General features: G+C 41.0%; 1 protein-coding gene across 1 annotated transcript in view; it reads right to left on the bottom strand.

The window, feature by feature from the left end:
* AMMECR1 (AMMECR nuclear protein 1) overlaps positions 1-24,850 on the bottom strand; it is a 406,744-nt gene that overhangs the window by 57,969 nt on the left and 323,925 nt on the right. Inside the window, exon 5 of the mRNA XM_069211426.1 lies at positions 10,827-10,923. Coding sequence (XP_069067527.1) covers positions 10,827-10,923 — 97 coding nt within the window. The remainder of the gene's footprint in view (positions 1-10,826; positions 10,924-24,850) is intronic.

Here is a 24,850-nt window from a genome sequence, read left to right as displayed (position 1 = left end):
AGCTGGTTGAACTGTTCAACACGGAAGGGTGATACCTCTTTCTGTAGAAAAGATGTTGAGTCTGACTATCAAGTTGAGCTGCGCTTGTTCCTTCCACAGGAAGCAGCTTTGGTGGAAAGGCATACATCAGGTGGAATGCATCTCACAAGAAACCTTTAGGGAAAGCTCAGTGAGCTGCATTCATGACACTGCACCTTCCCTGCAGATGTGAATAGGTACAGCAAAGGCTCTCCCCACTGGTCAAAAACACCTTCAACCACATCTGGATGCAGATGTCATTTGGGGTCCACCACATGACCCTGGCCTAACATTGAGCAAGCCAGGCGAATAAGAGGCCGACAGATATCATGGAGTAAAAACCTCTATCACAGTGTCAAAGCTTTGCAGCACAGCATCTGATACCATGCACTGCCCTTCTTCCAGTACCATATGACAGTTGTCTTGCCCAACAGGATGTGGAATGGCAACCCCAAAAGGATGGCAGAAAGGACTTCTGGGCCAACTGAAGTTCACATAGTTCCATAAGAATTATAAGGGGACTATGCTCCATCAGAGAACAAAGGGCTCTGATTTGTACATCAATCAGATGACCACCATAAAATGATGCATCTGTCAGCACTGTGATCTCTGGGTGGGATAGGAAAAAGTACTCACCACAGGTCAAGTTGTCTTCTGTCAGCCACCACAGTAGGACCTAGGCTGCCTAATCAGATTTTGAAGACTAGTTGTTCTGAAAAGTCATTAACCCATGTTTTAATTTGTTCAGCTTTGCACTACAAAAAACAATACCTTTAACAGCATTTGTATAATTCAGTAGGTGTATCTTAACTCTGTATGGAAACACAAAGTGAATGCACTACAGCTGTTAAATTTATGGAGAGGTTTTTGCAACTTTCAAAGGTCAATCACGGTTGTGAAAAGTTTAGTTTTTATACATTTTTATAAGAGGGTTTACTGGTGATTTGATTTTATTGTATTGTGTTCTATTTTGAGGTTGGTTTTATGTCCATGTTTTATTTCTGCAAGGCCTAGTAACTATGAAAAGGCATATATGAAATTGCTGTATATTGGGGTGGCATTGGTGATGCTGGTATTAGAGTCATTTGGATAGGCTGACCTGTTTTCAGTGTATGTTTTTTGTAGATTTAAGTGGTGTCTCTTTTAGGTGTTCCCTAAACCTTTTGAAATTAGTGGTCAGCAGTGTTTATTCAGCTGCCTGTTTCACAAAATAGACAAACTGTTTTCCAGCTTTTACAAAACATGTTTCTTTGGCGATAATGTTACAAGGCATGTTTAATTTAAAGGATCGGTAATTCAGGGTATGAGGTGTCTTCCAATTGGCAGCGTGTTAAACGTACATATGTTAGAATGTTTTAAGCATGGAGAGTCTATTACACGGACACTCACATCTCTGAACCCTCTCACAGTCCATTTGTAAAGGACTCTGGTTGATGGGACTAATAATTAACGAATAAAGTAAGAGTGATGTGTTCAAATGTTTTAATAAACAAATTCCTGGACACAGTTAATGGTAATTTGTTTAAGCCTTACTGAATACTATGACATTATAGGAATGGTTAACAACAGCCCTGACAGGATCTGGAGGATGGTTCATACCAGTGATGCCAGGTGTAAAAGATGTGTTGATGCCCTGTCACCTTTTATCATGTGATGTGGGAGTGTCTACTTATTCAGAGATACTGGAAATCAACCCATGGTGTACTGGAAACTACCCTGGGCACCCTGCCTGTCCTGGACCATAGAAAGACAATGCTGGGAATCCTGGAGAACTTGGTTGAGGGGAGAACACCCAGAACCTTTGCGGGAGAGATGTTTATGGTGGCTTGATGCTTTCAACATGCTCACCACTGCTTTTCTGTACTCTTTGCCTGGCTACATAAAAGTGGTGCTGCTGTTGTGTGGACCTTCACAGTTCCTAAGTGACCCCATGGCAAATGTCTCACTTAGTCAGTCATGACCTTTTAAGACATCACATTGTATTCTGGGTCTTGAAATTGTGTTAACGTACCTTTGGCTACAAAATAGCCTAGGATTACCATATTATACCACACACACACAATTAGTGTGAAGTGTCAATAAGGGGTATACCAGTTTTATCATGCTGAAAGGAGGAATGGAGTGCACCAAAAAGGCCAATACAATTATGACGTCTCTGAAGAAAAAGCAAACATCCAACACCATGTTCATGGGATAGTGGTGAAAACATGACAAAACTTTACACATACCAACAAAGGTCATAGCAGTAATGTGCCCCATTGTTGTGTCATATCTTCGGCTAATCTTGTCCTTTCACCCAACTGCCCTTTACTTCTGTTTTTTTTAACCTCATAGTTGTTAACACAATTGCAAGTCCCAGAATACAATGTGATGGATGTGACTGATAGTGCATCAAGCCAGTGGCTGAAAGATGCAGATTCAAATAAGCAAACAGTTGAAGGGGGCAGATCCAAAGACTAATTTACATGCATTTTAAGCAACAGATCTTGCAGACAGCTACACTGTCACCCCAGAGTTAACACTTATGATCAGAGGAGGATATTCGTGTTCCCAGTTAACAAGTTAGGATGATCTGTAAGAGACAAGTTGTACCTAACAATTAGGAGGCACACTGGGGCTCCAGCAATGTGATGTCCAATTGACCAATTTATATGGAATGAGGAGGAAAATGATCAGTTTTTTATTCCAGACTTCACTCCTTGCATTTTTGCTTTCATCATACTCATCTCTTCAGTGAAAACCTCGCGATGGAGTGGACATTTTGTTTTCTCTGCTTACAAACCGGTCTATAAAGGGTGTGTCACCCTAATGTAACAAGGAACCGTGCTTAATGTGAGCCAGTGGTTGAAGGTAGGGACCACCAGCACTCTTTTGGGCCAGACCCCACTCATTTTTCCATTATTTGATTTTGACTGTGAGCAAAAGAGGGACAGAAAAGGGGGAAGAGAAAAACAGACTGAAAAAAAGCATGGCATCAAAGGGAGAATGCAAGGATGAAAATAACATGCAAGAGTGATAAAGGGTTAAGATGTGTAGGGTGGTGGATGAAAGGGGCAAAAGGTTGAATCAAGATTAGGCACCTGTGGTATTAGGCAACTCCAACACAAGACAGGCTGGCTGTGGGCTTCTAAGAATAGGTTTGAGCACCAGGACTTATTATACGAATTAAGCACTGTCAATGAGGATGATATTTGTCTAGTTCCCATTTGTGGGGAATCTTTTGTTGTACTTCAGCTCTTTTGTTGCATTAAACCAAAAAAGTGTTCTCCTGGCAGATTTCTTTCTCATCACAGACCTAAATCCTACGCTTCACTTTTAGGTTCTTTGACACTTGTAGACAGACAAATCATCTCCTTTCCAATCCTGCAAATGCATCCGTCTTACGGCACTGGACTGTCTTACACTCTCTTGTGCTGAACACACCTATAAGAGAGGTTATCTGCTTTCTCTCTTCCATGGCTGCATCTTCCCCTAGCTCGACTTCCCTACAGACACTGACTTTGGATGCACATCCAGGAAACATGCGCTTTCTTTTCAACCACTCCATATCAAGGGAATATTTCCTTACCATCACAGACTGTGCAGTAAGATATGAAATCCTAAATATACACAAAACTCCGCCTCATAACCGCTTCCAGATAGCCAAATCACTCATTTATCAGCAAACTGAACTACTGCAATATTGCCCTACTTAAAGACTACCACAGTCTCTAGTAACACCTTTATATCTCACTATCACCATCAAGGTGGCTAGTGTTCTACTACAAACAGGGCTATACAAACTTCTAATGTGGGTCGTCAAAGACTGATTAGCTCTCTAGGTTCCCTTTCTGATGCCTCATCCTGACATCCATATACCCAACTTAAAAATAGCAAATCAGCATTCGTACTCTCACATTGCTGACAACAACAACCATGGAGTTGTACATTCTATACTTAAAGGGCATCAGGGCAAGCCTACTACACTTTGCATGGGTCAGTGGGCTAATAACTCAGAAAAGGAGGTTTTGAAGAGGTTCAAAGCCTTTCTGCAAACAAGATGAACAAAAGGAGTAGTGAACATTGTTTTTTTCTGGCTTCTCTTCAAAGCAAAAGGTGACATATTTAATCAGCTCTAAATTCAAAGTGATTTCAAATAAGGCATAATCCTTTGACCTTGCAGTTCAGGGTGCTAATGTTAACAGGGCAAAGATCCGTGAAGCACTGAAATTCATCTTTTAAGGTAACAATCCTTTTATGGCATCTACAAATCAAGAAGATTTATTTTTCCACCATGGCTGCATAAATACTGTCTTAGACGTTGTCTTGAAATCTAAGCCACAGACAACAATTTTTTACCTTTGTGCAGCAATAGACAGCATAAGCCTAGATGACTGAAGCAAAACAATATCTGTATGTAGGATCAAGGAGGTATATGGAAGAAAATAAAACATGAGCAACCCCGCGTTCTTAATTGGAGGAGAACATTTACTGAACTTCAAAGGAAAAAAAAGAGTGCCTGAGTATAATTAGAGGCGGCTTCCAAAAATATGTTCCTGAGGGTGGCTTGGGTTCTAAATCTGTGGAACTCGTCACCATAAAGGAATTTCAATTTTAAAGTTCTCTACAGAGACTGGACACAACACTATCTTCTCCAGGCTTTAATTCCAAGGAATGTCAGAACTTTACTGCTGCTCATATAAAATATCCTCATAGTTCAGTTTGTTACTTGTGATAAATCTTGTTTTACACACGTCCACATATAAAGAAGAGCATAAACAGTACAAATAAGGTTTGTTTCTAGTACAGGGTAGGTCAAATATTTTCTAACAGTGGAATTATATTTTCACATGAGTGGTTCAGCAGAAGAGATGTGCTTTGATGAAAAAGCCCTATTCGTGATAGGGAAAAATCCCTTGATGGTTCTTATATATTGGATTTATGACTATATCTTTACTGAAGATTTGCAGTTTGATGTTGGGGTAAATCAATAAACACAAGTAACTATTAAAGATGCTAAGTTGAAGAACATCTACAGGCATTTCCAGTTCACCTACCCCATGACTTAACTTCCATATTTGCCTCTGTTTAGTGGAAGGATGCAGGCAAAATATTAGAAACCCAAACAACTTGCCAAGTAGTTTAAGCATGGCTTGAATGAAACATTAATCTGATCTTGATTAGCAATAGTCTTTGCAAAATGCATATATACTAGGCACATTGAAAATGATACCCTGAAGTGTGGAAATGGTTAAATAGTGAGGACTACTCTTGCAGGACAGTTATCTTTTTTCCCAGAATAGGAAAGTTATGTAAGAAACCAAACCATCAAAGGAGGCTTGCTTGTATACGGGATACATGACTAAAGGTGACAAATGTCTAAACTTCAAAGTCTTGTCTGATCTAACAGCACCCTTTACACGGAAACTAAATAAAACGGATTAGCCAAAGCATATTTTGTGATAAGAACAGAAAAACAGTAAGACCAATTGCCTGACTGATATGTTCGGTAAACAAACAGATAGTAACATAGGTTTAGATCCCCTGGTTATAGTTCAAGGAGACTCCATATTTTGTCAGGTACAACAGTCTGGAATGAATATACTGGAACAGCAGCTATGCCAGCTGTAAGCCAGTAAATATGTAGACCTGAGCTTGCTAGTACTGGGGGTTTTCCCAGACATCAATGAATGATTTCACTTCTCACAGAACAACCGCAATAGGTGAAATCAAGATCCTTTCTTTTACAACTATCTGTATATGGGGCTTATAAGTTGCCTGCCTCTTCTGTATTTATTAAATTGCAATGGTGATGGCATGACAACAGCATATTAAATCGTTGGCCCAAGGAGATTACACTGGGGCACCTGAGATACAGGACTGAGACCCCCCGCCCTTCTTGACCCTTCATTTTTTTGTCCATAGCAGAATTATGAATCATAGCATTCTCCTGTTATTGCCCACACCAATGTCCAGACCGACCTTCACACCCTTCACTGTCCACCTTTTCTGTCACTGATAACGACTTGTATGTATCCAACTCACCAGTCTGTGTTCACCTTTCCCCTCACTGTCCACGTCTCCAATCACTGTGCCTCTCTTGTCCATGTTCACTTACCCCAACTGTGTTCACCTCTCTCCTGTTAAAGGTCCCTCCCTCAATTCAGTATCTACTTCTCTTTGTGCCTCTCCTGGCACTACTCCACTCTGCAACCACTGCCCACTTCCTAGAGTGTCCACTTCCCCTCCAGGCCTACCAGTTCCTTACCACCACCATCCTCAACACCCACCTCTTTCCCCAGAGACCAAAGAAGACTATCTGCCATTGATCGAGATCAGTGACATCTGCTATTAAACCTGCTCAAGCAAAGTAAAAACATTTAGATTTCATGGTCAATGCTAAAGCCTCACTCAAACCTCTGATTCACATTAACACCAAAAACTGTTTCTGCAATGCCAACAAACGTGTTACCACTGCCCCTCAGAGGAAATAAGTGGTTGGGTCTGCTATTGATGCATAATAAGACAAGTCTTTAAGGCACTCAGAAGATAGCCTTCAATGCCATCTCCAGATAGAAAAAAAAGGGTTACATGAGGTGCCTGCTAATCTTTTCGATGGCTCAAAATAGAGGACTGCATTAATTTTAACACCCCGTGCATTCGAGCAAAGACTCCCACTGACCTGGATTTAAAGTTTGCTATGTAGGCAAAAATTTGTGACTTACGTAGCAAACCTCCGGTCAGGTTAAGGCTGCTAAACAGCATCAAGGCTCTCATTTCAATCAGATACCAAGTGCTGAAATCCTACTTTTTGACTGGGCAGTACCAAGAACCTCAGAGAGGTTAAACATGCAGTCATGCGGATAAAGCAGTGAAATTTGAGGTGTCTGGGACAAATTCAATATGTTCAAGACAAAGAAGGGATAGGGAAAAAGGATCACTCTACAAAAATGCCTTTCAAATAACAGTGAGAATAAACTGAACAGAAAGGAAGTAAGGTCATATCTTGTGATTTGAGCCAGCCAAGATAAGGTCCATTCCTGCTCACTGTAACAGAGGGAGGAATTCTTGCAGATTGAAGGTTTTTGGGTTCTGTCTGCACAACAGTTTCATATGATATTGCAGTAAGTTAGTGATTTCGAATTTCTCTGACAGAATTAGAATGGTGTCTGGACGTCACTGAACTTGCAGCACCATGGATGCACACACTGAACAATAGGGAGGACACATTGCTTATCTGGCAGAACCATGTACCAAGCCTGCAACTACAATTTTAGGGACTCAGTGTAGGGCATAGCATCATGAAGACTGAAGCAGGATAACTACATGCCTATATTTCTTGGGCTTTAAATCCATCAGGGATGCTCAACTGCAAAGGAGAATTTGGGAGTGTGGGGGGGGCGGGTGTTATTAACTCATCTGGAGTTTCTCCCACTCAACACCTCCTGTATAAGCGGGTCACCAAAGCGCTCAGTCAAGAGACCTTGGAGAAAGGGGTCCCATCAGTTATGAAGCCAGAGCCTTTGGCATAAGGATCAAAGTACTGGTTAACAGAAGAGTACAAGAAGGGCTTCAAGCAGTGTGAACATGGTGCTTCGAGCTCGTCCTCATGGTACAAGGTGCCAATATTAGAGGAGCCATGCCATTAGCCTCCTGAATCATTAAGGAAATCCAACAAATGCCCTTGAGGAAACGATGTCAGAACCAGGGTACAATAACAAACTATATTGCTGAATAGTTCTGGGTATATGTACAGTATGTGACTATGCTCGTTAACATCACAACTTGAGCTACAGGATCAAGCATGGATACCCTGACTGAACCGGTCACTGATGGTTTGAGCAAACCACAACCAATGAGGGTTTGTGAAGGCATGTAGTGGAGAATGACACCTGATCCTCATCAGGGATCTGGGACACTGGCATGTGACTCAGAACGAGCCTGCTCTTCCTCCTTCCCCAACATCGTTCCCATGGCCCTTATAACATCCATCGCTCTGTTCCCTAGCTAGGTTCATTTTAGGTAAAAATGTTCCCAAGTGTCTGCTATACACTTAGATTCCATGCATATTTGGCCATATAGTGTTTGCACCCAAAAATGATTTTTAAAGTTGGTTATAACCTCAACCAGCTATGAAATGCTAGCACAAGGAAGGCAAGTTTGCCTTTCTAACTCCAGTCCTAGGTTATTTGTGGAAAGTGCAACTTTCCATATAAAAGCCCAGGATACTTTCTATTGTAACTTCAGTCCAGGAAGATTTTGGGTAAGGGAAGTTACAAATTCATAAATACATAAAAAAATGGTTGACAAATTAAAAATTAGCAATAAGCAACTTGAGGTTGCCACTCAAAGAAAAAAAAAAAGAAAGTAATAGTGCATTTTATTGGACTGGGAAGGACAAAGGGCTGACTGGACTCAACTGAGTATAAACTTGTCAACCAGGAGCTCAAACAATCCTGAAGGGGACACGCAAAATCCCTGACCCGCAGGTCCGGGCTACATACCAAACCCAATCTAGCTGCTGAGCCAGTAAGAATAAAATGGTCAAAATGATGTCAGGAAGAATCAGATACAAATAATATACTAAATTAACAGAGCAGCCAAACTGCCAAACTATAGAGTTTTTAAGGGTGCAACAACAGTTTTGTGGTAAATCAAAGTGGAAAGCAGAGAGTCCTACAAAGCTGGCAAAGTTTGAACCACTCATCCTCTGTTACTTTAACCTGTGTAGAGAAACACTGCTATTCTAGATTCAAGATTGTTTTTTTTTTTTTTTTTTTTTAACTACTTTTGAGAATTTCAATATGACACAAAGCAGTGATGGAGGACTGCAAAGTGTCTGTGATGGCTGCATATTTTGGCCATAACAGTTTAATTTCTGTTTCATGTGCACAACGTTTTAGACAAGTAATATTTAAAAAGAATCCCTAATTGTGCTCAAACATAGCACATGCATGTAATTTGCCTGCACTGAAATGAAATTTTAAGCCATCCCTGTGACAATAGGTACTGTTTAAAGGTAAAGAAAAAAAGAGCAGGACCTTGGCTAACTCAACAATTCCAGAGATATTCAAACAAAATGTCCCAATGTTAAACTAATAAAAGGCTGGCTCAGAAGCCATAGATTCCAAGGAATGCAGTGGTAGAGTCGTCTATAGTCCAAAGGGATACCCCCAGCACCTCTCCCCAATACCTCAGCAAAGGTAGAAGGTAGATTAAATTACCTCTCTAGAGCCAGACTGGCAATGATTTAAGTAAGACATTCAAACCTTCATGTACTTCCTAAAAAAGTTGAATATGGGCAACCCTCTCAATAATATTGCCAATCATGTCAATCTAGCAAATTTGGATAATCATTATCAATGATCTTTGGAAATGGTGTTTATGTTAAGCACTTCAGGCACTATGATGGTTATCAAGATGTTGATTGCAAACCTATTGGGGCAAGGATCTCGTGTTAAATCCAGAAAACTCATATACTTTATATTTACACATATGGCTTGTGAGACAGAAGAGCCCATTGGCCTAGTGCACACGTTAATAGCTTTTATTTGATCTCTTCATTGAATGTAGCGGTTTGTATGGGCGCCTATGAAAAAGCTGAAGAACTATGGCTACAAGTAGGCATTGTTTTTGCAGCACGATCAGTTGGATTTTCAATGCTATGGATTAATGAAGCAGAATTCCCCAACCCCCATTTAATGTGAAAGGTAGCAGAGTGAAACAAATTAAAGTTTTAAGCTGTCAAGATAGTGTAGTGAGCAGACATGCACACGTGTGATGTGCGAGCCATGAGTTTGAATTTGAGAGGCTAACTAAACCTTGCTCACTTTTGAGATAAGCAAGATGAGTCTCTTTAAATCATTTAATGCTAAATCGTGTTCCTTAGATCAATTAAAAGCTTCATGAATGGGGTATGGTGCGCTATTTAAGACATTTTTAAACTGTCTGCCCCTCACCTTTTCAATGCCTCTAAGAGTATTTTATACAGTTGAGGTTGCAAGCTCATGCAGCAACCTAAACATCTTGCAGTTAAACATTACTAAAGAGCACTATTAAGGCTACTCACCTCTCAACCTCTTCCCCAACAAGAGTCCAATGCTTCCTATGGATCTGGTACAACACTCTGCATTTATGATTTGCTACAACATAAGAGGGTACGAATAGCACAACCTAAATGGTCACATTTGTTTTTCCAGATACTTCGGAGCTCAAAACTTTCTTTCCATTTAACATTCTCTTAAGTAGTCTACTCTTAGGTGCCAATTTTGACAAATTGTGATGGGTTTGTATCCTTTGAGCAGTCGCTAAACACCCTCATGCTGTCCACCTATTTTCCCAGCAGAAAGTATGCCTTTCTAAGGTCATACTGTGAAACTAGAGGTGCACATTACAGGGTATTTAACCAATATGGACACCACTTCAAAAGCGGATTGCAATGATGTACAAATACCTATCAAGCCAAAGAAGTGTAAATAATTTTCTGAGCTTTGGACCTGGAGAACTAATTAGACATCTGCACCACCCTCCTCCTACTGCAGTTCCTTTTCAGAATGAGGGAAACCTTATTTTAAAATTGCTTGACAGTTGGCCAGCCCTGACTGCAGCTAGATATTCATGCGGGAAGAAACCTAGATGAGCAGATGTTATACTTACTGTACTAGTTTCTTCAATACAGCAAGCGCATTCTGCAGGGGAAAAATTAAGGCAAGGCAACAGTGATGGGATGAACCACTAAGAAATGAATGATTTTATGTCCTCATACACTATACATTTGTACATTTATAATCTACATAATCTGCACAATATAAAAATGAATAATCAAATACCTGGTCAGTTTTATCATTTTCCTGAAATCATTAGTAATTGGAGCTTTGTATCCTCCTTTTCTCAATAACGAATCTATGGTCTGAATGTGGTCCCAACCTATATAGACAGAAATACTATTACAAACATGTTTATAATGGGAAAAGTAAGTCTGACACAATTACAAACATGGTGATTGTGTTCCCAGTACATACTTCATCCAATGCATAAAAAAAGTGTCATTCTCTAGCAAGTCCCCAAAAACCTTTTTAGTTTTTAAAGCCAAAGATGGAGGGGGGGAGGAGAACAGTGCTACACTTACCTACCCAGACATTTACTGTGCCACATCGAACACACAAGCTGTAAAACCTATCTCAGAATTATTCATACCTTTCTTCAATGGATATGACCAATATGTGGAACAGTTGCCTAAAGCAGTAGCAGAGTCATCATAAATTATCTTATTCCTATTTACGTTATCACTTCTATTCCTAACTCGTGCATGTGACGAGACTGGCAAGATGAGCTAAAGAGCATCACTGTAGTCATATGTATTCACAAACAATGCCATCAGCAGCTTAAGATGCTTAGCTGTCCTATATGTTATGACCAAAATGTAAGCTTGCGATATGAACCACAGAAGTCCTCCTTAAGCCCACTGGGCAAGGGGAAAATTGGTATCTCATAACGTCCCAAGGGGCATCATTTTAGATAAACAATTTGCAACATTCATTCAATACTTGAGACCAATGCACTGCAAATATAAGTTAATTGCAAAAAAGAAAGTAATTTAATGTTACACACACAGAAAAACCAAAGGTTACAGGGCTGTTAACAGAATACATTTAAAACAAAAACATAGAAATTAACTTTAAAAAACAATGGTTACAAGGATGTTATAGTAATGCTCACGTTTTAAATGTGCACAAACATAGAAATTCAACTGTTATAGTTTGAGTTCTCAAGTACTAACGCGTGCCCCAAAGTTACTATAACTTGCGCCCCCGCCATGCACAGTTTGAGTGCTAGAAAAAAAAAAAGGGGGTTTTAACTTTTTAAAACTCATAATGGGTCCCTCACAAGCCCATTCATTAGACCCATGGGGCCCAGAGTACCTCTACCATGACCCCTTCGATTCATTTCTCAGTAAAAATCCATTCCCCAGGACCGCTGCCAGTCGATAAAATGACGGCAGCAACTTTCTGAACAGCTTGCAGTCAGCCAATCACACTGCTCCGTCTCGCACGCGGATTTGCGATGCGAGTCGCGACGAATCCGTGTCCAGATAAATACAAATTTTGTTTCGCAGTTAATTACAAGAAAACCACTGAATGGATTCACACCAAATCACAAAAAGGTTGCTTTCTGGATCAGGACCTAACGTTTCTGCCAAATTTGGAGTAATTCCATCCAGTAGTTTCGGCACTAACACTGTTCAAAATCCCTATGAAAAATGAATGGAGAAAGAGTTTCAGGACCCTTTTTCCTCGGACCTTGCTTGGCTGATCACCCTGAAACTTAAGAGACGACAGCTGACATTACTGGTAATAATTTTTGGAAATCTTTGTGATGATTCAACTAGCGCCAAAGATAGACAAGTAAAAAAATGCTTTTCTTATAGAAAAAGGTCCTAACTATAACTACCTAGAGCTGACCACCACTAGGTAATACATATATATATTACAAAACTGCACAGTGGGTAACTCGAGCCGAAGTTCTGTCTACGGCATTTCGACCTTTCATGATTTATGAAAATCATCATCAGGATAAAGGGGAGTACAAGAATTTTGACTGCAGCCTAAAGAGGACTGGGGTAGGAAACTGACAGATTCAAAAGAAAAACACAGTTAATAAAGGGATCAAAAAAGGACCAACTATTCAGAGTGAAATTGCAAAATGGAAAAAGAAAAGAAAAATACTGTATCAGCACTGAAGACTAAAAACAGAACAAATCACCGTGAGATTGATGCACAGCCCATGTCACACCAAAATTGAAGTAAATACACGCACAATTAAGTTCAGTTGACCGTATTGTCTGGGACAGCATAAATTGCACACATTACATTTAGAAGAGGCAAAAGAAAGGGTTACATCAACAACTTGGCAATGCAGGAGTCTACTCACTGTTCAGTGTAGGGGAAAAAACGGTATCCATAATGAATGTAGAATACACTGACGCAAAGGCGGCCTGAGTGCTAAAAAACTAGAGCGTGTACCCTATTGCGCAAGGTTTGATGGCGGGGATGCTGAGCTAGGAAACACGGTCTAAACAAGGCGTTTGCCTGTATAACCCCTCAGTAGCTGGACCCAAAAACCATCAATTGTTTAAAAAACATTGAAAACCATCAATTGTTTAAAACACATATTGAAAGGTGTAGAAAATTAGAACCCCCTGCCGTTTACATGTAGACCTCTAGGCGTTCCAACTCTCTCATATTCAGCAAATCTAGTCCAGATACAGGGGTATATGTCCACATTCTACTCCTTTGTGCTTCCTTGGGCTTTTTGAACCATATGGTGGTTGTCCTAACTCATTTGGCTGGTAATCCAACTGACAGTAGTCCCATTAGCAAAAGTCTTGAGTAAAATGCCCTTTAGCTCCTACTTCTATTCTAATCTAAGGATATTGTTGCTCCATCAGACTTCTTTCAATGAACAACTGATTTATTTTGGTCAGAGTTCTTAATAAGATTGTGTTGTGGAGGGATCAATATGGTATTAGGAGTATTGTGCAATATATTGAATTTATAGTATTACGTATGACTTATTGATAATTGAAGGTGTCACTGAGCTCTGCATTATGATGCGTTGATTTGTTCCCGCTCCTATCCGACAAATTTTTTTTTAAAGGCAGAAAATGTGGCAGCGTTGAGATGTAATACATCAAAGCTTTGTGAAACAATTGGGGTGGGGGGAGACTGGGAGCCTTATTAGGTGTGAACACCACATCCTCTTAGGCCAGTCCAGAATGGTCAGACTAACATGGGCCTCTGGGAACTTCCTCAACACTTCAATAATCAAGAATATATAGGAAATCCAAACTATAATGAAGTAAAAAAATAAAATTGTAAAAAAAATCTGCACGTCAAACGAAACACATTCCCTATTACAATGCAACACAATTTTAAGGGAACAAGACTGGGCAGGGTGCATTCTCACGATTATTTAAAAAAAAAAAAGGCCCATTGGAATAGTGTTCCACAGGGCGTCTTCTCTCCATGGAGCCTGCTAGATGGTTGGTGATCAGCCAAAGCTAATAAGCACTCACCCAGATTCTGAGTATCCCAACAGAAGGGATGAGACTACACGCCACCATGCTAGTTGACATATCACATTGCAGTTGAGTTGTCTTTCAAGATTTGGACCAAACAAGGACAGGAAGGCCTTCCACACTAGACAAATGCCCTCTGCTTGGTCAGATTGCTAAGTAATTTCCACTTGATCAGATAACTCATTTACAGATCCTTTAGATGTGCACCGTAGCCCAAGGTGGAAGCATCTGTCACTAATGGGGCCAATGTTTGGTCGTGGGAAAAAGCGCTTCCTTTACGTCAGGTTCTCCAATAATGACCAAATAAGGCCTAATGCAGTGTCCTGGAAAAATCTGATTGTGCCAAGTAGATCTCCACTGTGTAGGAACCACTACAGGCACCACAAAAGAGGCCTCATATGCCAGCATGTAGTATGCCAGAAGCAAGCAGAACTAGCAGGTGAAGCATCCTCAGGACTGGAACATGAACGTTCCCCCTCTTTCCCAGATCTGGTTGACAAGCAACTCACTGAAAGTCACTACCTATAAAGAGGTAGTATCACAGTCCTTCACCACAGCTCTCTAGGGATGCTCTCTAACCCCTACTTATCATTGTCAATGCCTGCCTCACTCAAGGTATCTTCCCAGAAGCTCTTCTCAAGACTGGCCAGATACTCCCACTCCTAAAGAAACACACACTAGACCCTCATGACATCACCAACTACTGGCCAATCACTTGTCTCCATTTCTTCATGAGGATCATTGAAAAATCAGTCTATGCTCAACTCCAAGATCACATCAGTGCCAACCATGTTCTGCATGAGTTAGTCTAGCTTGAGATCACGCAGCAGCATGAAGACCACCACCTTACACATTGCAGACAATTACCTCTTTACCACAGATGAAGATGATCCCTGCGTCCTGATAGTGCTGAACCTCTTAGCTGCCTTCAACATAGTTGACCATTCCACACATCGAGTCACGAATTGGATTCACTGGCAATGTCCTTCACTGGTTCTCCTCCTAGATTTCTAATAAGCAGTTTGTTCACATGGGCATCTCCATGTCACAAAAGATCCCTATCGCATGCTGAAACTTTCTAGGTTCTATGTTGTCTCCTGTAGTGGGCTGCATGCATATTTTGCTGGCTTTTCTAGTCCTTTTTGAATTGCACAAGTTTGAAACCGAAATAGCTTAAGCCTCAGACAACTGAAATTAAACTTGGCAACATTAAACTGCTTTGTTTGTGGTAACTACACCGGTATATTTCATTCTCTACAATAGCTTCTACCCAAAAGCCAGCAATGTAGCTGAATACAATCTACCAATATGCAGAGGATACACACCACCACTTAAGTCTCCTCTGCTTCAGACATGCCACTACAAACATTGCTTGCTCTATATGCAAACTTGGATGTCCAAGTTGGATGTCCAGCATTTACCTGAAGTTCAACCCAACCATGACGGAATTCCTGCTATCTGCCAACAATAATAAAGATATAGTACAAACGTGGCACAAATACATGAACGTTGATGGCTTCAACCCCTAACTTCCACTGCCTGCCAAGTCACCTGGATTCACCCTAGACATCAGCTCTCTTTTCTAAAGCAATTTAGACCACTACTTTCAGAAACAGACTTGAGAACTGTGTTCTAGCCCTCGTGCCCTTGCCTCTGGGTGGTGGTAATCCATACTCTATGGCTTACAAGTCGCCAAGTGAACCCCCTTAGGGTCATCCTGCATGTTGCAGCAAGTCTCATCCAGAGCCTAAAGAAATATGATCCGATCGTCCCCACCCTAACGGAACTCCATTGACTTCCCCTTGCAGGCCTGCACTATCTTTAAAACCAACTGCATCATGTATAAAGCTATCACAGTGCACCAGACTGCAGAATAAGAAGTGTAAAAAAGAAACAGGCCTTTTCCACAGATGCATCCAGGATCTGGAATAATATTATTGTTTCCATCAGGAGTGCCCCAATTGTACTCCAATTTAAGAAAAGGTTGAAGACACCTCTTAAAAGCACACTACATCACAATGCATTACCCATCCACAACCATGCTTACTTGTTTACTTTATGCTGGCCTTTGACCAGGACAGTGCTCTGCTGCGTTTTGACAAGGTTCATGCTTCAGAAATTTCATATACCAACGTACATAACCAGAAAGTATCTCTACTCTAAGAAGATAGAATAGACTGATGATTTAAATATGAATTGTCTAGAAAGGCAATCATTTTCATTACCAGAGATAGGCGGACAACAGGCACAGGACATGGTGCAAGGAAGAATGGGCACATACAAAGAAGGATAAGCAGGAGGTACTTGAATGAAAAGGAAAAAAATGAAGCAGCTGTCAGTAAACACTTAGAAAAGAAGAAAGGAAAAGGCTGGCTAGAAGTACGTAAAAGCAATGAAGGAAGCAAGGAGAAATACAGCAAAATAAAAAGGAGGAATGCAAGCTAATAAAGCAAGGAAGCAAATATAGCTGATAAGTAGAATGGAAAATACAAGACAAGAAGATTGTATGGATGGAGACCAGAAAAGCATATAGGTAGACTGGAAAAATGACCTTAAAGGCCAGTCCTGTATGCTTCGCACTTCCACTTACAACCTTTATGCATGCAGTATTAGAAAAAAGTATGGAAGGAACACCATTGCAAGCATCCTCTCAAGTACATGGCCAGCTAGTCATTTATCTGCTGGCTCAGCGCTGCTTCTGCCTAAGTTTTGGAAATGCAGGGTGGTGGAAGTATGCCAAGGGAATTGGTGGGTGCAGAGAAGGGGAGTAGGCATAGTGCACGTACTGGAATCAGTACTAAGGAAAACGTTGCACATTCTTTTCAGAATTTTTGCAAAAAACACAAGAGCAGCTCCAACATGCTACTCATCTAATGTCTGCTAAGTAATTCTGTAGAAAATGGACAGACTCCGCCCTCTGCTCTTGTGCACAGAATACCAAGTCTGAGGCAGAACTATTATATAGTTTTGAAATTATAGAGACTACCACATGGCTATAACCTTTTCTGTTTTGCCGCACAGCTAAGATCACTTCCAGAAGAGTATTCTTTCCAGTTCTGCACCCAAGAAGGTTGCAAAGTTCTTCTTCACACAATGGGTGGCAATAATGATAGTTAACAAATCATTCAACCATGGCCCTTATACATTCAAGGCAATAGTACTTGTGAGAAAAAGTTTAATTCGTAATAGTTTTAGCAGAGTTATCTAAAACCTGAAATGGCATCTTCCAAAATAGAAAAACAATCTTTTACGAAGCCATAGTATTGTAGATGGTGTGCATCAAGAAACTGGTAATATTTTAAGTTCTCATTGATGAGTTGCACCGTTGATGAGTTAAGGTAGCATTTCATGAAAATCCCCCTTCACTTTCATTTGTAAGTACAATTTATCTTAGAATAGATGACAGACTAATATGTGGGAAAGAATGTTTAGATAAAGTCGTTAGGTTCCCCTTAAAGGCAGGTGTATCATGAAAACACATTTACAGATGTGTGTAATGTGGTTTTATCTTTCAAAACAAGCCAATAACCTAAGTGTTTCAATTTTGTCTTGTGGAATTTATCCTGGACCCGCACAAAAGCCACACTGACATCAGAAATTTCCAAGAGAATAGAGCAATCTTTCAGAAACCAGGTAACTTCAGTTAAGAGAACATGGTGCCCACTCTTCTGGAATGGAAACGTAGCAAATAAAAGCGAATGTCAAAAATAGCTCCAACAAAGCGAAGAGGTGGCAATAAATGTCTCAGAATTGGTGTATTTCCTTAACTTATGTAGATCCTGAGGAATGGGTATAGAAGGGGAGGTATAACGCCGGAAAGGGCATCTTATACATATATTTCCGAATTCCTGGCAATTGCACTTTAGTGGTCTATACTCAATCTGTCTAGAGTGGTCTTTTAAATCTCTGTACTGCCTTTAAAAATTGTTTGCATATCACCACATAAGATCGGTGGACTTGCACTTTTAGAAAGAAAATCCGAATCTTGGGGACTCAATAAGCAAGCAGCTCTGTGATCAAGGTGTGTGGAGTTATAGAGCTCTCAGCCATTTAAATGATCAAAGCAGCGCAGATGCACCGCTGGCACTCTAAAGGCAGGCTCCTCTGCACCCATCCTTGTCCGACCGGGACCAAACACTATGCCCAAACCAACATTCGATAAGCTACAAATTAGACCCCCCCACTTCTGCAAAAAGTACCTAATTTAGGACTCTATTACCAGAACTGCCACACAATCTTGTTAGAACAAATGGGCCATCACCTCCTCAACAATCCTGACCAGTTAATGTTTATATAAACACTGGCTCCATGGTGAAACACCTAATAGAGCTCTTTCATTTACTAGCCTCTGAAACACAAGACGTTCTTCTATTGAACCGAAACGTGGCTCACGGAAAAATCCCCAACTGGCATCCTTGCTGCCCTACCCGATTATTATATTCCTCAAACCAGTAAAACAGGAGGCAGCATAGCCACAGTTAAACATCTCAGATTCTCCAAACTAACTGTGCTAATCATCCCTGCAGTTAATAGCCTCATAATCAAACTGGAATCTCTAGCTCCTCCCCTCGTATGCTTCCTTACCTATAAACCATCAGATTACATGCAGCATTTTCCACAGCTATTTTACGAGCTAATCTCCCCCTTCTTAGTCTACCACGCAAAAATCTTACTTGTTGGCGATTTTAACTACTGGGCAAAAAATGGCAATGGAAGACAATTATCTATGCATTCACAGATCTCCTTAGCAGCCTAACACTAAAATGTGTTCACTGCCACCCACATCAAGGGCCAAGCATTAGATGAAGTCTGGACTATTCATTTGTCCCTGTCCAACCTTAGTCTCCCCATGCATGTTGTCCGACCACTATCTAATCAAATTTTCACTAACCAAACTGTCCTCCCAAAAATCACCAACTTGTCCTCGAATATTCTCCAGGAGCTGATCATGGATCGCACTGATCTCCCTCTGTAACTGTATATGGAAAAGCAATCTTTGACTGGGTAACGACAGTCGGGGAAATCCATGCTCCACTACGCAAATGTAAACAGGCTAGACAGCAAGATTCGTCAAAATGGTTCAGACGACCTAAAACTAGCCAAGCTAGAATTACGCCACTGTGAATATAAATGGCAGAATTAATATTCCCCGAATGCAAAGGAAAACTTTGTAAAGCACCTCAAAGAATACAAAATGCATATTTGGAAGACAAATATGCCCTTTTCACCAACAAAATCATCGTCTATAAACAAACCCAGGAGTTCACACTACCCTTAGCAGCCCCCCCCCTCCCCCCCCAAGACTCTGTGATGCACTTAGTACTTACTTCACTGATAAAATCAAGATTATTAAAGAAAGCGTCCATACAAACTCACTTTCAAATAAGATTGCCATGGAAGACATGAAGCTGGTCACCTTAACTTAATTTCCTCATATCAGGATTGCCTCAAAGACCTGCTGATCAAATTGAAATCAGGCTCGCTAAATGATACCTGCTCCCCGAAAGATCTAAAAACAATACTCACCCAATATCCCAGACCCAGTCTTGTCCCCTCAATTTCTCCCTCAATCTAGGGAAGGCACCTAGCATATTCAAGAAGGCGACAGTGGTACCCCTTCAGAAGAAAGTTGGCAAAGACCCACTTGCACGGAAAAACTATCACCCCCCATATCCCTATTACCTTTCTTGACTAAGGTACCCAAACCTTATGTAGCACAAAACCTCTGTGCTTTGCTAAAGGAGTCCACATTTCTGGACTCATGTCACATAAGTTTTCACTCAGCTCACTTCACAGAAGCAGTCATTCTCTATGTGATGGATAATATGCATGAAAGATGCAACAAAGGCTTCACCCAGGGGCTAGTCATCCTCAAACTGCCTATGGCTTTCAACACAGTGGACCAATAACCTCCTGGTGGACCCTGTTGCGGCTGTGGGGCCCAGGGCTTGGCTCGATTATATCCTTTCTAAAGGACGTTATGAATCGGTCCATCTGACCCCGTATAACTCATCCAAAGTCCACCTATAATGTGGAGTACCTACAGGGCTCCTTCCTCTCCCCACATCTCTTCAATTCATGTATTCATCCTCTAGTCCACACACTCAAACAGGAACTGCACAATCTACAGCTATGCGGTTGACATGTAACCACTCTTTAGGATTGACAACTCCCCTGAATCTAATGAGAACTTTCAAACCACAATGCTGTTCATCCGTGACTGGATGAACAGCAAACATCTGAAATTAAACTATGATAAAACCAAAATTCTCCTCACTAAAAGCAAGCTCGAATATTGGACTGAGTTTTTCTGGCATCCTGAGATGGGAGCACCTGCATCCCTAAAAATTCAGTAAAGAGTCTCTTGGTGATTGCTGATGAACTCTCTAAGAAGCCACAAATTAGGCAGTGACTTCCTCATCCTTCACAGAATCAGGATAATTGCAAAATACCTTACCCGGGAGGCCCTTATTCAAGCTGTCATTGCCCTTTCTGGGATTTAAAGCCTATTCAGAACCAGAAAGCCAGTACTCACCATCTTCAAATGATTTAGTAAAGAGAGGCAACAAAGTACTGAAACAGGGCGTACGGACTCCTCTTGAATCAGGTATGTTTTTAAAACAATTCCTCAAACAGAAGGTGTGGGAATACAGCACTACACCAGATTGCAGCACTGGGGTCACTCAGTTTCTGTTACTGAGCGTCAGAAAAGACCATTCAGCTTCGTATCCCACTTGGTTAAAAGAACAACTTGCCATAGGAAATTAGGTGGTTGGAGATACAACTGTAAAGAAACAGGATGCCTCAAGGGAGTCCAATAAATAGAGAAAATGAAACATGAATTTAGTAAAGGTTAAAATGGACATGCTGCGAACGGTTGGTGATTATGTCCTGGTCAAAAGACTTAAGGTCAGGATGGGTAAATCAGTGTTTTCATCTCCAACAAAGGTTTACAGAATTGGCAAAGGGTCAGTCTTGTTAGAAGACAAAGGATAGTGGAGTAAGAGGCACTTATTGAAACATTCACAGTAGCAGGCTAGTATCACAAGTGGGAAGAAATGTGCTGGTGTTGACTTTCATTGTGCACAATGGATACAACAAACAAGTGATACTCTGATAAGAGTAACAAAGGGTGATTCTGCATCTGAGAGGTGTTCGCATTAGTAGCAATTCTGCAAGTCATCTTAGAGCAGGATGTACAAGGTCACAAGAAGTAAAAAGACCTCAGAAATTCAAAGATTGTTATATATTAATGCGGTCTTTAATTTTTGTGTTTATACTATTTGTATGATTTTCCACGGCATATTGCCTTTCACAAAACTTCCACAGTTGTGTAATTACAATACTGAATTATCTTATTTTTTTGTTTCATTTTAATTTTCACTTGCTTTATCCTTTCCTATTCTGTTTGTTGGTGGAGGTGATGCAATACTGTGGGATGTAATGTAATACACCTTGGAGGGTTTATATTGTGAAGTTGCTTGTTGACACTTGAATGCTCCTTGTGATTGTAGTTGGAACAGCGGGTGTGGATTTTAGCACAGATGGTCAGTTCATGCAGGAATCCCAGCCGGATAGCAGCTGCTCACTGTGGGCCTAATTGTGGACATCAACGACTTTTTACACAACCTCGTCGGGAAGTCTGCTTACTACACGGTCTTACTGCAGTCTTAAGTAAGATATCTGACTTCATGTCACTGATGCAGTTTTTCTTTCTGCTGCATGTCTTTGCCGAAGGCCTTATTGGTTGAGCTCCGTTTTCCAGTTTTATGCAGTAACAACGCTTGAATTATGTTCAAGTTTGTTGGAGGTGATTTTATTCCACCCCTGGCTGAAATCTCCAATCTTTCCACTTATAGGTGTTTTATCTAGTACTGGCCCTGCAGCACGGTTACTTAATGGAGTGGTCCAGTCCTCTGGGGCAGGTCTTTTTTTCTTTGGATCTCCCCCCTAAAGGTGTGTCGTGAAAGCGGTCTATATTGCCACTGTGTTCCTGGTGGAAAACTTGCTTGAATAAGGCATGATATGTTGAAGGCTGTACATCTCCCCTTGTGGGAGTTCTTTTCCTCAGGTTACCATACCCACTCAAAAGGGCCTTTAAGTTGCAACACCACCATCGCAGTTGCTGTATCATTGTACTTTTTCCATGCGCTGCAACACTGTCCACCGCGTTCTCAAAAAGGCGGTCCCAGGTGAATATTTATTAAAGAGGCTTGAACTTCCTGTTTAACCTCTGAAACTCTTACCCAGGTGTGTCTCCTTAGGGTTGTGACACATACACTTGTCTGCTGGTGATGTTTGCTACATCTAGCAAAGATTTTAGGCAAGTAATGGCAATGTACTTGCCATCTTGGATTACTGGTTTTGCCATTTGCATGTATTCCTCTTGCAGATGCTTCATGAGTTCCTTGATTTCACCCCATTGCTGGTGGGCATATCGATTCTGCAGAGAGTTTGAATCCACAATGTGCCCCTATCCAGCTGCTGATCTTCCCATCTTCCAGCCCACACCAAGCCCACTCACTTGCTCTTTGTCAGGTGGGGGCTGGTTCGCATATTTGTTCTTTGGTGCTGAGGTCACAATCAGAGTCCACATGTAAGATTCATTTCTGGTAGAGTGTATTTCTTTCTTACCGTTGGCATTATCACCTTTGCTGCAGCTGGTTCCCTGAAGGCCTTGCGTTCCTTGTTCCAGACTGACCAGCCAGGTTAAGAATCACTGATAGGAGCTCATATCTAAATGAGGCTCTTTTGTGAGGTTTTTCACTCAAAGCACCGGTCAGCTTTCAGTGTCAAGGCCGGTTCCAAGGAATTGGCTCCACCAGTGTCTTTAGGTTTCGGTATTTGGGACTCTTTCAGCTTCTGCCTACCTCTGATGGTCAAAACTGATGGTGTAGACACTGGTTTTGCACGCTTTGAATCTGAAACTTTTAGTTCAACCTGAATGGTTTGTTACCTGCCATTTCTTGGCGTCTGCATCATTCAGCATCCTTTCCAGTGGGGTTTTCACTCTCAGCCTCAACAATATCTTAATCGGAGTCTTTTTGCTGTGCAACCTCATTGTCTTTGTGGGTTTCATTGTTGCTCGTCAAACTCGGATCCTTCAGCAATCCTTGCTTATGCTGTGAATTTGTCATGGTATAATGTGCCCATCTCTGCTGCTCTCTTGCTTTGAGGGTTTTGAGTTGAAACTGCACACCTCAGCCTTGTGATCCTTCGGTAGGTATAGATTGCCTATGTCCATACTAACCTGTGCTAATGTGTGGTTGCACAGATGTTTGGGCAACACCTAGATGGGGCTGCTCCATACACCCTTTCTTATTCTCCAACTCATGTGGTCGATCCCCACAGCGATCTTCCATATTTCCTCTGTGTTTCCATGTTCCCTTGATGTCCATCTGTAAAGCTGTTAAAAACCCTACGAACGTGGGTGCATTTTCTAAACTAATCGAAAATGCATCCTGATTTCCATCTTCAACTCTGGAGTTCTCAGCTGTACTTCCAGACCCAATGAAGAAAATTAAAAAAAACAAGCATTTGCAATGCAATAGGTCTCGCAGATTTACAAGTTATTTGTCATCTTTTGGCAAGCACCCACAAGCAAAAAAATAAGAAAATATGCGTGGAAACAGAGTAATACGACTTGGCAAAATAGAAAAAAGTTAGCTTAAAAAAAAAAAAACTTTGCAATGTTGTTTATCCTGCTGGGCATGTTTTTGCCCATCACAAGCCTTCTGTTTGTAGGGCAATAGAAGTTAAAAATAACAAATAGTACCTCAATCACGTTGGGAGATGTGGAAGGCACTAATTAAGTTGAATCAATTAGTGCTTGATCCCTGCTCCACACAGAGAAATGGAAACAATGCCAGGTGTGTCTTGACGTACGAGGCTGTAAATAAGTGTCACGCAAACCAACAAATAGTGAGCAACAGGCGGTCTTCCAAGCCCTTCACTGAACAGACTCGCAAACAAGATGCATACGCTAGCCGTGCATTCGCAGGCCATACCCTAAACATAAAAAAAGGGTCAGAAGACAACAGCTAAGCCTAGGCATGTCCGGGGCATACATCTGACATTCAGGGAGAGACAAGGGACCAAGTGGTAGATGACTTAACACCCACAAAAAAGGGGGGAAAAAGAAAAAAAGACTGAAAGGAACAATTCCTGACCCAACCAATAATGCATAGCATGTGAATCTAAACAACATCCACGCTGCAAAACTTAAGAAATTGCAGATTTCATGTTACAATCGTTTTCCATATGAAAACAACCAGACCAATACTGAGGAGACCTGTTTGAGGAGCCATTGCCCAGAATGGGGAAGTTCACATTCTGTTAGTATTTTTTGAACATCTTCCTAGACCTGAAGATTTTTACTTCCAGGTGAAAGGGATGGGTTGCTGCTTTGCACCGGAATTGGCAATTCAACAAGTCAATTTGAGGAGGGATGGATTTAGAACAATACATTTGTTTACCATGTCAATACATAATTACGATACAATGAGGACATTACTGGAACTAACAGATGGACAAATTCTTCTCTGGAGTCAATAGGTTACCATACATCTAATTCAGCATCAACTACATAAGTCATAAAATCAATTTGTGGACTTATTGCTACACACTTAGGATGGCAATCTGGATACAACACTGTGCACCGTACTCACAGATAAGAAGCTTGCTGAATTCTAAAGCGTCCACACCAGGAACTTGAAAGACAACCTTTTCTAAACTCAACTTTTAAGGTTCTGAAGGAACTGCTTGGCCAAGGAAAAA

The sequence above is a fragment of the Pleurodeles waltl genome, chromosome 2_1, assembly GCF_031143425.1.
Source record: "Pleurodeles waltl isolate 20211129_DDA chromosome 2_1, aPleWal1.hap1.20221129, whole genome shotgun sequence".
NCBI lineage: Eukaryota > Metazoa > Chordata > Amphibia > Caudata > Salamandridae > Pleurodeles > Pleurodeles waltl.
The sequence above is the reverse complement of the archived record's forward strand: the minus strand, read 5'-3'. Positions and strand labels throughout refer to the sequence as shown.